The 18,628-nt window shown below is 40.7% G+C and overlaps 1 protein-coding gene across 4 annotated transcripts in view; it reads left to right on the forward strand.

Moving 5' to 3' along the window:
* Positions 1-18,628, forward strand: part of WDFY3 (WD repeat and FYVE domain containing 3) — a 367,376-nt gene that overhangs the window by 172,830 nt on the left and 175,918 nt on the right. For all 4 annotated transcript variants that reach the window (XM_077476410.1, XM_077476412.1, XM_077476411.1 and 1 more), the window contains exons 12-13: positions 5,442-5,635; positions 9,270-9,727. In XM_077476410.1, the coding sequence (XP_077332536.1) occupies positions 5,442-5,635; positions 9,270-9,727 (652 nt within the window). The remainder of the gene's footprint in view (positions 1-5,441; positions 5,636-9,269; positions 9,728-18,628) is intronic.

The following is an 18,628-nucleotide window of genomic DNA, read 5'->3' on the forward strand; positions in this document are numbered from 1 at the left end:
AGAGAAAACAAAACAAAACAATCTTTTCCTGTTCACTATATACATTGTAAAAATATTGTAGACCTCTTTACGGAGTTCTACATGTTTGTCTAATAAAACAAAACGCATGGTCATAAGGTCCCTTTCACACGGGGCAGATTCTGTTGCAATAAGCAGGGCATCAGACCACAGATCGGAGCAGAGCAGGTGGATGGCATATCTGTGTTCACTCAGTATCTGCAGAGAGAACATGGGCACAGCTCACTCTGCTCTATGGGCGTCTGGGGGTAAACGCACTCCGCTGTCTGTTTATACCTGGCCACCTCCAATCCACTGATCCTAAACAGAAGAGGACTAAAGCCCCATACACTCTATCAGGTTTTCTGCAGATTTGTTTCCTTCAGATTTACCAAAACCGTCTAACATGAGGTCAAACCTTAGGAATTTCAATTTGTATGCAATCCGGCAGGCCTTTGGACTACATGGTTTTGATGAATCTGAAGGAAAAAATCAGCAGAAAATCTGATAGTGTGTATGGGGCTTGAGTCCTCTCCCTTTTTTATTGTTTTTTTATTTAGTGGGCCTGATCAGACTCTGAGGTAGGCGAGTATAAACTAACACAAATACGTTTACACCTGCCTGTCTATAGGGATGAATGGACCTTCCGATCAGGTCCACTTGATGACAGGCAGACCTGATCGGCGGTGCCTGTGTGAAAGGGGCATAAATGTTTTTGCATGAGATTTTGAGATTTGCATAATTTTTAACCAGGAGTCACACATTTCAAATTAAATGGGCACCTTCTTGGATCTGGCCTCTTTTTCTTAGGCCAGACCAGTCACATCCCTGGGCAGATCTTTCCTCAATAGGAAAATTATCACAGGTGCTGCACGGCAGCAGGACCTCAGGCCTTCAGAGACCACCCCTCCCTGCCTATTGGTGCTGGTACTCAAGGGACTGTGAGTATTGTGCCCATTGCCGGTTTTGCAAGCATGACAGATCTGGCACTGGGAGTATGAGGGACTAAACTCCTTTATTTCTGTAGGAGGCAGTCTTCCTTCCAAAAACTCATTTACAGGGCCGCAAACCAGCTCTAGTTCTCAGGCAACAAGTGCTTTTTTACTTGCAAGCTATTCTGGACATTTTTCTTGCTTTCCTGTTATGCAAGATTGCCTTTCTTGTGGCTCTCGTCTCGATTAAGAGGGCATCTGAGCTTACGGCTTTGTCCTGTAAGCAGAATTATTTTTTACTCCACAGCCCACAGGGACAAGGTTGTTTCAAGACCATGAAACCCATTCTAACTAAGGTAATCTTACCCTGGCCATAGACTGTTCGAATCCTGTGTTGACAGGCTAAATGTACCACGTTGATCAATCAACTTGGGTACAATCAGCCTGCCGGATTCACTTGTACTTATTGCGAGTGGCTGCTATAACCGTCTTTTCCTGGCGGGGATGTACAATGACGAAAACTGGCCTCCAATTTTGATGAACCATATCCCATGCAGCTTACTAAACTTAAACAGAATTTTTGACTTCCTTTTAAAATCTTTCTTGAAGTACAGTACATAACAGGATAACAGGTCCAGCTCCTAGTTTTACTCTGATATTGCTTGCTGACATAACTGAGGCAATGCTGGGTGGTAGGTATCGAGCTTTTCTATTTGCCAGTGTCCAGTTGCCTGGAGGTGGAGCATAACTCAATAGTCTGGGAATTTACTCTCCTGTGTCTTGTAATGTATTCCAAGAAATACATTTTACAGGCAAGTCAAAAATTCCCTTAGGCTGGGTTCACACTGTCTTCGCATGCGGCTCACAGCAGGGGTCCGGTGCATCCCTGTTCACCGCTTCTGGTCCGATTTCAGCACGAATTCGGACCTGAAATGGATCAAAAGATGCACAGTGCTACTGTGCAAATTCGCTCCGGAGCCACAACGGAGATATGTGAACGGGCTCCATAGAGAGAAGGTCAAAATCTCCCACTATTGCGAATTGGATGGGGGCAACTGGCAATAGTGTGAAACCAGCCTCAAGTTTAGCAAACTGCATGAAAAAATGGTTCTTCGAAATTAGATGATAGATAAACAGCCCAAAATATAAGTTGTTGGCAATGGTGACCAATCATAATTGCTTAATTTTTCCATAAAATTAAATGTTATATTTTATTGCTTGCTTTTGCTATCAACCGTAGGCGTAATTACAGTTCTGATAGATTGACCCCAGAACAGTTGGTGTAGCTATACGTTTGTATTGCTGGCATCAGAATTCTAGGATGTTTGTTGCTTTTTTTTATTAATGTATTCTTTTTCATCTATTGAATTATGATTTTTCTGAATACATTTTGTAACTTTTTTCAGCATTTGTATTGCTAGATTGTTGGTTGTTTTAGATTGTAGATGATTGACTATTTGTAGATTGATATGCCCTGGCATAGTTTGTGATTTTTGTGTATGTTTTTGGACACAGAGGTGGGATTCAACTGAGAATTAAGCTTGATGGTCAGAAGTATTGACAGGTAGTAGCCAGCAGCAGTGGATTAATCTGAGCCTCTGTTCATGTCTCAGGAGTAAAATGCTTCACAGCAACTCAAGACTAGTTCTACTGCAGTTAATCATGGCATTATGTAACCGCTTTCTTTTAATTAAAGAGTGTTGTCAAGCCTTGTGCAATCAATTGCTATGAGCAGCAAGAGTACACCACCTCGAAATTAGATTTAGTGAAGGTTTGCTTGAAAAGAAGACTTGCTCACAATGTGCAACTTTAATTCTGTATAACATAATACCTAATACACAGTGGCCCTATAATAATACCTAATACACAATGGCCCTACCCCCATAAGCAATTTAAAAAAATTGATATGTACATTTAACATTACTGTAACATTTGCTACTGAAGCTTGTGAACGATTTAAAAAAAAAGGACCCATTTGTGAATACGCTTGTGGTTTGCTTATTTTATACTCCCAAAACAAGGCTACTAGAATAAACTTGTGTAATATCCTGGTACTACATTTCATAGGCCTCTTGCACACGATACTCCTGTTGAAGCATCCACTTTTTCAGACATAATTTCAGACTTTGTTTAAAAAAAAATTTGTATTTGTGTGCATTTTCACAGTTATGCGTCTGCGCATTTTCGCGCAAACCTATTCTCGTGTTGTAACAACATGCAACGCCTTTTCTCTGCGTTTGCTTCTCCCTGCTCTAGAGTGGTGTGTTAAGCTATCTGTTTCCAGCAGCTAATTGTCCTTGCATATGGCCTTGGAAAATATTAATATTTGTTGTTTAGAATAACTGTATTCACACATTTGCGCGCATGAGGCGTAAATAACTGACCAAAAATGCATATTGTCCTTTTTTTTTTTTTTTTTTCGTTACTGAAGAAGGCGCCTTATTTATGCACCTGTGTGTGTAAGCACATTACAAATAATGGGTTGTATTTTGGCTATAAAAAAAAAGAAGCTGTACTGAGCTTTTTCAAGCTGCAGTGTGCAAGAGGCCTTATATGTTTTACCCCTCTACCTATTCTATTTCACTATTACAATTTTGACAAAACAAATCCAAATATAATGAACACAAACAGGAATGTCTGTTTATCGAAATGTCTAGAGTGCCCTATTCCCCAACATAAATCAGTTTATACTGGATCACTATATATTGTACCATAGAGGGAAATCCAAGTGTGCACATATATATATATATATATATATATATATATATATATATATTTTTTTTTTTTTTGAGGTTCCATAGAATAAGTAGGTGATAAAAAAAACAGAGCCCTGCGGGCATACCCCAGCTTGAAACCACAACAATAGAACTCTAGACACTAAGGCTGGATTCACACCTATGCAGTTTTAGTGCTTTTTGCATTTTGCAGATTTGCGCTACAGCCCATTTATCATGGTTTCCTATGGAACACGTTCTGTAGTGCAAATCTGCAAAATGCAAAAAGCACTAAAAATACCTAGGTGTGAATCAGGCCTAAATCAGTGTCCACTCAGCATAGTGTACAGAAGCATACATGACCATATTGAAACTCAAGTAAAACATTTCTAAAAGTGCTCGTCAAGAGAGGACATAGCAGATAGAAAAAGGCACTCCTAGCACCCACCCCAGAAACAGATAAATGAGACAAATAAGCAATCATGACCTAGTACCAAAAGGGCTCAGCTACCAAAAAGAAAATATCTAAGAAACCCAGAGAATTACTACTATTCGTTAGTGAATGGGGAATCAATCCATAGGTCGTATATTTTGTTAAATTTTTGGGGGCACCCACGAGACAGGTAGTAGGCAGCCTTGCAAAGGGGCACAGCGGTATTAATCAAAGATTTCCATAAATGCAAAAAGGCATAGAATAACAATAAACTTACAGGCTAAACTAAGCACCCGATGAAATGTTAGGGGTCCCACTTATCCAAGTAGACAAAAATCAATTTGCAGAGGAACTACTGTAGTAGTTGTTTGCATTCTGGGTACCTGTTTTTCTGGCTGAGCATCTTTACAAGGAAGTTTTTGTCTTATGATCTGATGCCAAACCTCCCATTCCTGACCATCACTATTAAGCCTGAAGTGACCCCTAGACTGCAAAGCTGGGGGTCCATTTGATCCGGTGAGTGGGGACACAGGAGGGGATGTTGTGGTACATCTTGAAATTTCTGAAGCACTTTGCACTTTTTGGATTGGAGCACTTAAGTCACTTTATATGGACATTTATGTTTACTATTAATTTATTACTTTCACTTATATTGTGTTTGCTAGTACTGTATTGTATACATTTATATTTGTTCAAGTGATTAGCACCTTGTGTACAGCAGCTGCATTTGTTATCATAAGTTTTTTCAATTCATATTTTGTACACCATTAGCACGAGTATATATATTTAGAATATATTTTACAATTGATGCCTAGATACCCTATTCCAAATCTAGCAGTGTGTATCCGTTAACTTTGACTTTGCATACTGTAGCTAAACCATTTTAGGAGAAATTTTTAAGGTAAGGTTTTTATTTGGTACTCTGTTTTAATTAAAAAAAAAAAAAAAAAAAAAGCTTTTTTACATTTTTGTTTGCTCCATTTGTAATATATTATCATTTCTATTATTGCAACTATATCTGACTGTTGAACTATTAAATATATGGCTCTGCAGATGAACACTGCTGCTTGGGGGCAGTGTAATCTACAGGCTGAATGCTTTTATTTTTGTCAACGGAGCCTTTAGCCTGCATGTGGTCACTATGTCAGAGCTTGTAATACATTATTGGTATTCAGAGATCAAATGATCTAGGCTTAAATCTTGGGGAACAGCAGTCATTTTTATTCATCATGGTACAATAGAGCTACGTTTTTACTCAGAATAATGTTAGTTGTATTAAATTTCCCTGATAGGATCATTTTAATTTTGAAATGAGAAACCTTAGACATTTTTTTTAATTGTTTGTATGTTGTTTGCCTTGCATAGGTGTCTTCAGAGAATTTGGAGGTGCAAGATGCGTCCACAACATAGTCAAGTACCCTCAATGTCGGGAGCATGCTCTCATGGTGATCCAGCAATTAATGTTATCTCCAAGTGGAGATGATGACATGGGGACCCTTTTAGGACTAATGCACTCGGCTCCATCAACGGAGCTTCAGCTCAAGACGGACATTCTGCGGGTGAGTTAGTATCCAGGATGAAAAAATAATTTGCTGTTTAACAGATGGTGATATTCACAAAACGTGTGGCTGGTTCTCCAGCTTTGGTTCCTTGCTGGTTGCATCATAACCTGCCATCACTTTTTTTTTTCACATTTCAATAAATTTGCTAAATTGGTTCCCTCTGATTTTTGGTACACTGTCTATAAGTAACTATGATAAATATCTGGTGTTTTATTTTATTTGCCGCATGATCAAATTATGTAGTTAAAATGACAGGCTATACCAATTGTACTTTAACACCTTTATTCATCGAAAGACATTAGCACTGTATATAGCACTGCAAGTTCCAGGGGACCTGTGCCCTCATGTAGTGTAGCTTAAAAATTATGTATAATTACTGTACAGAAGCCAGATCCCCATGGCTGTCCCTAAAGTATCTTTTGAGAAAATAAACTCTGTACATAATCATTTTTCAATAGTTATGATATCTGTAACTTAAAAAATGTTTTCAGACTTTGTGGCTTTAGCACAGTAAACTGACATATTGGCAGTGTATACAGTGCCTTGCGAAAGTATTCGGCCCCCTTGAACTTTTCAACCTTTTGCCACATTTCAGGCTTCAAACATAAAGATATAACCTTTTAATTTTTTGTGAAGAATCACCAACAAGTGGGACACAATTGTGAAGTGGAACAAAATCTATTGGATAATTTAAACTTTTTTTAGCAAATAAAAAACTGAAAAGTGGTGCGTGCAAAATTATTCGGCCCCTTTACTTTCAGTGCAGCAAACTCACTCCAGAAGTTCAGCGAGGATCTCTGAATGATCCAATGTTGTCCTAAATGACTGATGGTGATAAATAGAATCCACCTGTGTGTAATCAAGTCTCTGTATAAATGCACCTGCTCTGTGATAGTCTCAGGGTTCTGTTGAAAGCGCAGAGAGCATCATGAAGACCAAGGAACACACCAGGCAGGTCCGTAATACTGTTGTGGAGAAGTTTAAAACCGGATTTGGATACAAAAAGATTTCCCAAGCTTTAAACATCCCAAGGAGCACTGTGCAAGCGATCATTTTGAAATGGAAGGAGTATCAGACCACTGCCAATCTACCAAGACCTGGCCGTCCCTCTAAACTTTCAGCTCAGACAAGGAGAAGACTGATCAGAGATGCAGCCAAGAGGCCCATGATCACTCTGGATGAACTGCAGAGAACTACAGCTGAGGTGGGAGAGTCTGTCCATAGGACAGCAATCAGTCGTACACTGCACAAATCTGGCCTTTATGGAAGAGTGGCAAGAAGAAAGCCATTTCTCAAAGATATCCATAAAAAGTCTTGTCTAAAGTTTGCCACAAGCCACCTGGGAGACACACCAAACATGTGGAAGAAGGCGCTCTGGTCAGATGAAACCAAAATCTAACTTTGTGCCCACAATGCAAAACGATATGTTTGGCGTAAAAGCAACACAGCTCATCACCCTCAACACACCATCCCCACTGTCAAACATGGTGGTGGCAGCATCATGGTTTGGGCCTGATTTTCTTCAGTAGGGACAGGGAAGATGGTTAAAATTGAGGGGAAGATGGATGCAGCCAAATACAGGACCATTCTGGATGGAAACCTGTTGGAGTCTGCAAAAGACCTGAAACTGGGATGGAGATTTATCTTCCAACAAGACAATGATCCCAAACATACAGCAAAATCTACAAAGGAATGGTTCACAAATAAACGTATCCAGGTGTTAGAATGGCCAAGTCAAAGTCCAGACCTGAATCCAATCGAGAATCTGTGGAAAGAGCTGAAAACTGCTGTTCACAAACGCTCTCCATCCAACCTCACTGAGCTCGAGCTGTTTTGCAAGGAAGAATGGGCAAGAATTTCAGTCTCTCGATGTGCAAAACTGATAGATACATACCCCAAGCGACTTGCAGCTGTAATCGCAGCAAAGGGCGGCTCTACGAAGTATTAACGCAAGGGGGCCGAATAATTTTGCACGCCCCACGTTTCATTTTTTTATTAGTTAAAAAAGTTTCAAAAATCCAATAGATTTCGTTCCACTTCACAATTGTGTCCCACTTGTTGTTGATTCTTCACAAAAAATTTAAATTCTATATCTTTGTTTGAAGCCTGAAATGTGGCAAAAGGTTGAAAAGTTCAAGGGGGCCGAATACTTTCGCAAGGCACTGTATTTGTAGAACATTAATTGGGACCTGAACTCAAATGTATTGTTGATATCTTATAGCGGGGGTAGGAAACCTTACAGAGGTGGAGATCTACCTGAACAACATGGGATAGGGCAAAGATCGCCGAGCACAGTGTCGCCTTCTTACACCTAATTTAAACCTCTAATTGCTGTACTACTGTGGCACAGTTGCGTGGATTGCATGGCAATCATGGGTTTAAATCATTTGGTGAGGCGGCAACATATTGCCGCCCCACCACCTGTCAAACACACTCTGGTTGCTTTTTAGAGGAGGGAGCAGTGCCTGCTGCACTTGTATATGAGCCCTTAGTTGCATTCAGCAGCGGCACCCTTAGGGCTCATTCACACGTAAAGTTGGGGGGTGATTGAGTCCCAGTCTTACCGCGTCCAATCCCTACCCCCATTTGGTGTACACATGCCGCGGTAGAATTTAAGCCCCCTGTTGCTTTTGTTGGGTGCAATTCCTGCCAATCGTGACCAATTCAAGTAAATGGGGCCACTCTGAAAGCACCCCACAACTTCATTCTTCTAAGTGGTCCAAGGCATTAAAACAGGTGGTGAGAAAACGCCACAATGCTGCTGTTATGTCCAGTGTATTGCTTCACATTGACCTGAAGATCTCTCATTTCCTGCTGCTTGCACCACTCTGGGGGCTAGCAAGGTTAAGAGGTGGAGTTGGTATTACTCTGCATGGGACTACAGAGGAGGCATTGACGTATGTGGCTCTTGCTTTTTACTACAGCTCCAACATTACACGTAGTCCCTCTGTATTGCACTCTGATGTTCTGGAATGGTGGATCAGCAAGCCCAGCACCGCAATCTACTGGTAGATCGTGACCTACAGGTTGCTGAACCCCGTCTTATAGGAACAAGTAGAAATGTTAATTGTGCTTAAGATAAGTATGGGAAACATTTGAAGAGTGAGAACCGAGCGATCAAAGACAGCTGATCGCTCAGTTCTCAGTGTTTCCTGAGCAGAGAGCTGCTGACTGTTGTACTGAGATTTGGTGATGATTGGTGCTTGAAACATTAGAAAACAAAGTGCTGCCTCTACCAAGATTGCTGTCTGCATATGTAGAAGGGGTGAAACACCTCATGGTAAGTCAGAAATGGGGAAAATATCAGCTGCAGGAAGCCTTTAGGCGAAACTAATGATTAGTCCTTTGCCCTTTTGCTTGTGTTTTTTTTTGTTTTGTTTTTTTGGCACAGCTTTGACAGTTCAGGTCCTCCTTATTAACCTGAAAAATCTCAGCAAATATGGATTTATTAGGCAATTTCCCCCCTTGAATATTTTGATGTAAACCTTTGTTCCCTCTCTGTTAGCTGCAATAACTGTCCTTTTAGAAGGCAGCAAAATAATTTTGGAATTTTTGTATATCTGTGTGACATTTGTTTACTTAGTATGTGTGTGGTCTATCTTACTGAATGTTGGTTACTTATGGTTTGTAGGCCCTTCTGATAGTTTTGAGAGAGAGTCACCGGACAAGGACCGTTTTCAGGAAAGTTGGAGGTTTTGTATACGTCACTTCCCTGTTGGTCGCAATGGAGAAATCTTTGAGCTGTCCACCAAGGAATGGATGGGAAAAAGTGAACCAGAATCAGGTCTTTGAACTTTTGCACACCGTTTTCTGCACATTGACAGCAGCCATGCGGTATGAGCCTGCAAACTCTCATTTCTTTAAAACTGAGATCCAATATGAAAAACTGGCTGATGCTATTCGGCTGCTAGGCTGCTTTGCAGAATCCCGAAAAATCAAACCGTCAAATGTCTTCCCTTCCAATAATCAGCCATTTCAGAGACTGCTAGAAGAGGACCTAGTGCACTTGGACTCTGTGTGTCCTGTTCTAAGGCACTGCAGCAAACTCTTTGTATATTTCTATAAGGTCGCCACAGACTCCTTTGACAGGTATGTTAACTTTTTACATCTTTAGCTCTGTGTTTTGTGTATCAGTGTTATTACTGTTCAGAACTACAATACTGTAAAGAGATGCAGGATGGGGGTCACGATTAATTATATTTTAAGGAAACTTGTATTGAGTGAAGCTGCAATTAGGAACCTTCTTCTGAAAAGGCTAGTTGCCTGGCCATCACTAACTGCAGTACTTCGTAATTTACTGTCCTGTAGCAAGTGTGCATGGAGTTAAAATGTATGTATTAATCTCAGCATTGCTGAAATTTGTACACAGAGCTGCATGTGCACAGTTCACTGTACAGGATACACAGGCCGGTAATGCAGAAGAGACATATTACAGTGAGAGACAGAATAACAACAAAAATATCCAGGCAAAACGCATTTCAAAAAGTTATAAATTGATTTGCATTTTAAGGAGTGAAATAAGTATTCGTTCCTCTATCAATCAGCAAGATTTCTGGCTCCCAGGTGACTTCTATACCAGTAACAAGCTGAGATTAGGAGCACTCCCTTTAAGAGACTTCTCATAATCTCAGCTTGTTATCTGTATAAAAGACACCTGTCCACAGAAGCAATCAGATTACAATCTCTCCACTGTGGCCAAGACCAAAAAGCTGTCCAAGGATATCAGGGACAAGTTTGTAATACACAAGGCTGGAATGGGCTACAAGACCATCACCAAGCAGCTTGGTGAGAGAGTGACAACAGTTGGTGTGATTATTCGCAAATGGAAGAAACACAAAATAACTGTCAATCTCCCTCGGTCTGGGGCTCCATGCAAAATCTCACCTTGTTGAGTTTCAATGATCATGAGAATGGTGAGGAATCGGCCGAGAACTACACAGTAGAATCTTGTCAATGATCTCAAGGCAGCTGGGACCATAGTCACCAAGAAAACAATTGGTAAAACACTACACCGTGAAGGACTGAAATCCAGCAGCGCCCGCAGGTTCCCCTTGCTCAAGAAAGCACATGTACAGGCTCGTCTGAAGTTTGCTAATGAACATCTGGTTCAGAGGAGAACTGGGTGAAAGTGTTCTGGTCAGATAAGACCAAAATCGAGCTCTTTGGCGTCAATCAACTCGCCATGTTTGGAGGAGGAGAAATGCTGCCTATGACCCCAAGAACACCTTCCCCACCATCAAATACGGAGGTGGAAATATTATGCTTTTGGTTGTTTTTTTTTTTTTTTTTTTGCTAAGGGGACAGGACAAATTCACCACATCAAAGGGACAATGAACAGGGCCATGTACCCTCAGATCTTGGGTGAGAACCTCCTTCCCTCAGCCAGGGCATTGAAAATGAGTCGTGGATGGGTATTCCAGCATGACAATGACCCAAAGCACACAGCCAAGGTGACAAAGGAGTGGCCCAAGAAGAAACACTTTAAGGTCCTGGAGTGGCCTAGCCAGTCTCCAGACCCTAATCCCATAGAAAATATGTGGAGGGAGCTGAAGGTTTGAGTTACCATCCGTCAGCCTCGAAACCTTAATGACTTGGAGAGGACCTGCAAAGACGAGTGGGACAAAATCCCTCCTGAGGTGTGCAAACCTGGTAGCCAGCTCCAAGAAACCTCTGACCTCTGTGATTGCCAACAAGGGTTTTGCCACCAAGTACTCAGTCCTGTTTTGCGAAGGGGTCAAATACTTATTTCACTCATTAAAATCCAATAGAATTTTCTGGATTTTGTTGTTGTTCTGTCTCTTACTGTTAAAATAAACCTACCATTAAAATTACAATTACAAATGTACAAAATTAGCAGGGTATCAAATACTTTTTTCCCCTCGCTGTAATATGTCTCTTCTGCATTTCAAATCCTGCCTGTTTGCCAATTTTTTTTAACCTTTCTTTGCGAAGTTACCAAACAGTGTTTTTGTACCCTATGCCCTCTAGTGGTATTTTCATAGTAATGCATAGAAAAATATCTCAAAAGTTTATTTTGAAATGACTTCTCAACCAGTAAGAAACGTCAGTTGGCTGCAGGTTATATAGTGCACAGCCTATACCTTTAAATAAACTCGGTCAAAAAAACTGTAATGCACCTCCAACCTGCCTAGAGTTTACTGAGTGTATGTGCTGGGCATACTGGAAGTGTGGCACTTAACTTGAATTTTTAATATATATATAAAATAGAATTTGCAGTTCTCAAATTCTGCTACTCCAGAAAAAAATATCCTTTCACTTTATATTGCATTTCTTATAATACCAGTTCACTTATGGTTGCAGCTGGTGGGTTTTTTGCATTAATCAAGGAATATATGCAGCACTGCTGAATTTAAACTATGCTTGACTATGCTTTGTTAGGTTAATTCATATTTTCCATTTCGTTGGGTTCTGCTGACTTTCAAATGTATTTTCCTTTTGAAAGAATAATGATCTAGCATCTTCATTTAAGCATACATAAATAGGTGCTGATCATTGGGAGGTTAGGCTAAGCTGACTTCTGCATTGGTGCATTTAATACAGAAATCTAATTGACTGCACTGACTGTGGACAAATACTACTTTTGGAAAAATCATTGCATAGCTTGTACAGTAAAACCTTGGTTTGAGAGCGTTTTGCAAGACAAGCAAAACTTTTAAATACATTTTGACTTGATATACAAGTACCGTCAGGTCACAACTGAGTATAAAATTGAAGAGAGATGCCTCTAATTGTAGCACTATGGTTACATTTAATGAAGGTACAACATTTAGCAACATATTGTTACACTTAGAGGCGCCTGTCTTCTTTTATACTCTGTAGCTCTTGCTGGATTTTGCTTCTAATCCCCTTGTGGAAGCTGCTGTTTGTGGATGGACATTTTACGGTTACGCAACCTATCACACTACTACAATCTTTTCATTTGGACTATAAAATGAAGGACTTATGAATAAATGGTTGTGGAACAAATCATCTGAGTTTCCAATATTTTTTATGGGGACATTTGCTTTGATATACAAGTGCTCTGGATTACAAGCATGTTTCCAGAACGAATTACGCTCACAATCCAAGTTTTTACTGTATATAGGTTGATGAAGATGAGGGAGATTTAAGTTGTAATGGCAAATAGAAAACCTTCCTCCTGCAAAAGTAGTGCTGCAGTCAGGGAATGTAGAAGCATGTAAGTATTTATTGGAGGAGTGTTGGTGAGCAACATAACAGTTTACATAGAACTCGGCTGTTTTTAACCGTTGATTTATTTTCTGCATACATTGTTTTATAAGAATTATAATAGGTGACTGTTAAAATGCAAAATATGAATCTCATGAAAGCGTGAATGTAAACCAGCCTAGGCTATTGTTTTAAATAGTAGTAGTCTAGAATCCTAAATAATCATGATAGAATTTTTCCCTGGGCTACAATTCCTGTCAATTCTTGGGTAGGTATTTTATATGGAATGATGGCAGAATAAAAAAAATTACATATGCTGCAGTCTGTCAATTGCTCTTTCTTGTTTTTCAGAGTTATCTCACTCCCTCCCCTCGGTATTGACTAATATTTATTCCTAACAATAGGTTATAAAGCCTGTTTCACACCTGTGCATTTTTTGTGCATTTTCAGTTTTGCAGAAACCTACTACAGTCCATTTAACATGGTTTCCTATGGGTCACGTTCACATCTGTGCATTTTATGGAAAGGACCAGGGACTTTATTTCTGTTTTTTGGTTCCAAAGACTTCAATGGATCAAAAAAATGTATTGAAAAATGCAAAATGCACCTGGAATATGCAACAAGCATAGGTGTGAACCAGGCCTGAAGCCATGTTATGGAGGATGGGTAACTTGGAAAAAGAAATCTACAGTAAAACCTTGGATTGCGAGCATAATTTATTCCGGAAACATGCTTGTAATCCAAAGCACGTTGTATATCAAAGCAAATTTCCACATAAGAAATAATGGAAACTCAGGTGGTTCCTTCTACAACCATTTATTCATAGGTCTTTCAGTGTACAGTCCATATAAAAAGATTATAGCAATTTTATAGGTTGTATAACCATAACATTTCCATCCACAAATAGAAGCCTCCACAAGGGAATTGGAAGCAAAATCCAGCAGGCGCTCCAGAGTATAAAAGAGAAGAGGCGCCTCTAAGTGTAGCAATATGGTTACATTTAATGAAGGTACAACATTTAGCAGCTCACGTGGTTGATGATTAAAACAGGCACATCTAAGTATGCAGGCATCTGGGTAAAGCTGTCCACATAGACCATCCTCCACACCACCGGCTCTCACCACTGTCAGTCTGCAATCGTGACCGGGAAGACTAAAGTGAGGCTTGAAGCGCTCGTGGAAGGGATGATGTCAATGGCAATGCAGAGAATGGTCTATGTGAACAATTTTATCCCAGATGCCTGCATACTTAGATGCGCCTGTTTTTTTTTTAATCGTCAGCCATGTGAGTTGCTAAATGTTGCACCTTCATTTACTGTAACCATATTGCTACACTTAGAGGCACCTCTCTTTTCTTTTATACTCAGCTGTGACATGACGCTACTTGTAAATCAAGACATCGCTTGTATATATCAATTCAAGATGGATTAAACAAACCAAGGTTTTACTGTACTATGTTGATGCTTTTGACAGATTGCATCATACATGTCTTTTGGTTTTGCCCTTAGTTCTAATTTAAAGATGATTTTTAACTGTTGTCCAATGTGTGAACCGGTATCTGCCTCTCATTTGTAGCCCTAGGAGTAGCTGTTGAGGGCTGTTTTTCAGTTGGCAGTTCAGTGAGGTTAACCACTTGGGATCCGCGCTATTGCAAAATGACGGCAATAGCGCGGACCCACATTTTCAGGACTACGTCTATTGACGTAGTCCCGGTTACGAGCGGCCTGCGCGCCCCCTGAGGGGCGCGCGCGGCGCGCTCTGTGAACGGCGAGTCCGTGAGACTCGCCTGATCACCGATCCGTGTAAGGGGTCGATCCCGACCCCTTATCACGTGATCAGCTGTCAGCCAATGACAGCTGATCATGTGATAAAACGGAGCCGGTAATCGGCTAGTATTCCTCCTCGCGCTGAAAGCGCGAGGAGAAAAAAAAAAAGCCGATCGCCGGCGGCCGTGTTCGGGACATCAGTCCCGATCACGGCCAGCAATTTAAACGGACACCTGCCCCCTGCCAGTGCCCACCTGCCACCCGCAGTGCCATCCTGAAATAAAGTAAGTGCCCCCCTGTCAGTGCCACCCAGCAGTGCCCATAGTGCCCACAGTGCCACCCAGCAGTGCCCACAGTGCCACCCAGCAGTGCCCACAGTGCCACCCAGCAGTGCCACCCACAGTGCCACCCAAAATCTGCCTCAAAGGTGCTGCACCACAGTGCCGCCCATCAGTGCCCAGCAGTGCCGCCCATCAGTGCCCAGCAGTGCCACCTATCAGAGCCACCTATCAGTGCCACCTATCAGTGCCCATCAGTCCCATCTATCTGTGGTACCTATCAGTGCCCATCCGTGCCACCCATCCGTGCCACTTATCCGTGCCACCCATCCGTGCCATCTTATCTGTGCCCATCTTTGCCCATCAGTGCCGCCTTATCTGTGCCCATCGGTGCCGCCTTATCTGTGCCTATTAGTGCCGCCTTAACTATGCCTATCAGTGCCCACCAGTGCAGCCCATCAGTGCCCACCAGTGCAGCCCATCAGTGCCCACCAGTGCAGCCCATCAGTGCCCACCAATGCAGCCCATCAGTGCCCACCAATGCAGCCTATCAGTGCCGCCTAATCAGCGCACTTCAATGAAGGAGAAAAATGACCCGTTTGCAAAATTTTAGAACAAACTATTAAAACATGATTTTTTTTTTTTTTTTTTTGCATCTTTTTTTGTTTGTTTAGCAAAAAATAAAACTCCGAGCTGTAACTAAATACCACCAAAAGAAAGCTCTATTTGTGGGAAAAAAATGATAAAAAATTCATTTGGGTACAGTGTTGTATGACCGTGTAATTGTCACTCAAAGTGCATCAGCGCTGAAAGCTGAAAATTGGTCTGGGACTGAGGGGGGTTTAAGTGCCCAGTAAGCAAGTGGTTAAAGTGTTTGTAAAGGTGTGTTTTTTTTTTTTTTGTTTTTTGTTTTTTTAATAGCATGTCATACTTGCTTCCTCTGTGCAAGAGTTTTGCACAGAGTGGCTCGATCCTCCTTTTCTGGGGTTCCTAAGTGGCGCTCCTGGCTCCTCCTCTTCTCGAGTACGGCCACGGAGAGCCACATTCCATGGGAACACTGGCGCAGGCGCGGTCCCAAGTCTTGCTGCTGCGTCCATTGACACAGACAGCAGGACTCTGCTCCCCCCCAACTCCTGTGTCACTTCTGCTATTAATCTATCCAATGAGGATCCAAGGCAGCTGCTGTGCTCGTCCCCATTGCTGGAACGATTGGGTTCAGGTAAGTAAAAGTGGGACTCTGGGGGGGGGTTGGGGGGGCAGTGCTACACTACAGAAGGCACTACCTTGAGAGTTTGCAACCCCTTTAAGACCTTCTTTATCAAGCCCTAATGTAGGTCTTCTATTACATTTCATCATGAGATATAACTCATAGTATATATTTTATGAGAGGTTAACGGATGACGTATACTATATGCCTATGTGATTTAGGATTTTATTTTATGATAGCAGCTTGCAATTAGTTCTTGATTAACTTTCTTCTGAGCGCTGGGATCAGTGAGGAATATTTTATATATTTTTCAGTGATATTAGTATGTGTGTGTGTATGTGTGTATATATATATATATATATATATATATATATATATATATATATATATATATATATATATATATATATATATATATATATATATATATATTAAAATAAAAAAAGTTTCTTTAAATAAGTTTGGAAGACCACTTGTGCAAATACAGCATGCCAAAATATTGCAATGACTGCCATTTTATTCTCTAGGGTCTCTCCACTAAAAGTGTGTGTGTGTGTGTGTGTGTATGTGTATATATAATATGTATGTATGTTTGGTGGTTCTAAGTAATATTCTATCAAAAAATACAGTGTTTTTGTTTTGTTTTTTTACATGTAAACAACAAATGTTAGAAAAAGGCCTGGTCTTTAAGTGGTTAAAAATCCAAAATTCAGAACCATTATTATTTCATTGTGGCCCGCGACCTGTTACCAATTCACTTCAATTCAAGTTACCCTCCCTCTTCAAAAGTTTGAACATCCTTGGTTTAGGGCCAGGTAGAAAAGACAGTAGGACATTTTTTACCTTTAAATGTGAAGTAGAGTAAATGTGAAGCTCTGTGGGTCACAGGAGTGCACTTTCCTCTGCACTCCTTTGACCCATTTTCAGCTGGCAACGAGCTAAAATCTGCTGTCAGCTAATGTCACTCAGCCGGTCCTGGCTTTGGATTAATCCCGACTTTAATGTCTGGATCTACCCAGATGCCTGGACCAGCAGCTGAGCTAGTCTCTCAGTGACCCGCTGGGAGACTGAGCCAGTCTTACCAGCTCGCAACCTCTCCACAGCCTGGTTCTCGAAAGCACTGGAGGGGCAGAGCAGAGAGCCGGTGTCTCTGAAGACAGAGCTGACAGGGTACAATGCTGCATCCATCTAGGTAATGATATATATTTTTTTCAATTCCTATACTTCTCTTTTATTGCAGAGAATGCATTAAGGTAAAACAACAATTTGACTTTACAACCACTTTAATATGCTGGTTGCGTAAATCTTTTTCTTCAGACTGCTGACCTAGAAAATCTATGTAGATACAATATTCTGACTTTCCTAACCTCTGTCTTAGAACAAGATAACAGCCTGTCAGACTAGTATTTTACAAAGAGGTCAGCAGTCAATGTATTTTGGTTATGACAAGTTTACATTAGAGTAGAGAATGTTGGTGAAGACGGATTTCCATTTTATAAATGTTACATTAAAAACATTTGTGTACAGTATTTACGTTTTTATTTTGCAGGTATACTTGAATTATTTTATGTTAAAGTGGAACCTAACTCTCCCAATCAACAATGATTATTTTTAATCCTCATGCTGCTAGCAGTAAATAGATAGGAAAGTACATTTTACTTGTTTTAAACCTTTTTTTTTAACCGCTTCCTGACCGCTGCTTGCCGATGTACGTTGGCAGATTGGCACGGGTGCACAAAAGGACGTACCTGGATGTCCCTTCGTAATCCCAGGCTAGTCGGCGCGTACTCTCCGCCAGTGGAGCACACACGGTGCGGGCTCGTGCCTGTGGGTCCCGTAGACTCAATGTCAGCCAGTGGCCCGCGATTGCGGCAAGTAGAGGCAGAACTGGGAAATGTCTATGTAAACAAGACATTTCCCTGTTCTGCCTAGTAAGCGGTGATCTGTCATGTCCTAGGTAGCCCCCCCCCCTACAGTTAGAACACGCCGAGGGAACACAGTTAACTCCTTGATCTCCCCCTAGTGTTTAACCCCTTCCCTGCCAGTGACATTTACACAGTAATCAGTGGCTATTTTTAGCTCTGATCACTGTTTAAATAAATGTCAATGGTCCCAAAATAGTGTCAAAAGTTGCAGATCACCGCCATTACTAATAAAACAAAAAAATAATAATAAAAATGCTATAAACCTTATCCCCTATTGCTATAACTTTTGCACAAACCAATCAATATACACTTACTGAGAATTATTTTTTTTTAACCAAAAGAGGAGAAGAAGAATATAGATCGGCCTAAACTGAGAGAGAATTTTTTATATATATATATATATATATATATATATATATATATATATATATATATATATATATATATAATTTTTTTTTTTTATTTTTTTTTTTTGAGGATTTAGTATAGCAAAAAGTAAACAATATTGCTTTTTTGCCTAGATAAATGGGCTCATACATCCCAGGAGTCTTGAAGACTTTTTTCAGCCACGCACACTCGCCTGCATGCATGCTTGAACTAAGGGCAGATGCATTCAAGGACTTAAAT

This window comes from Lithobates pipiens, unplaced genomic scaffold (genome assembly GCF_037356315.1).
Source record: "Lithobates pipiens isolate NorthernLeopardFrog02 unplaced genomic scaffold, aLitPip1_a1.2 Scaffold_13, whole genome shotgun sequence".
Lineage (NCBI taxonomy): Eukaryota > Metazoa > Chordata > Amphibia > Anura > Ranidae > Lithobates > Lithobates pipiens.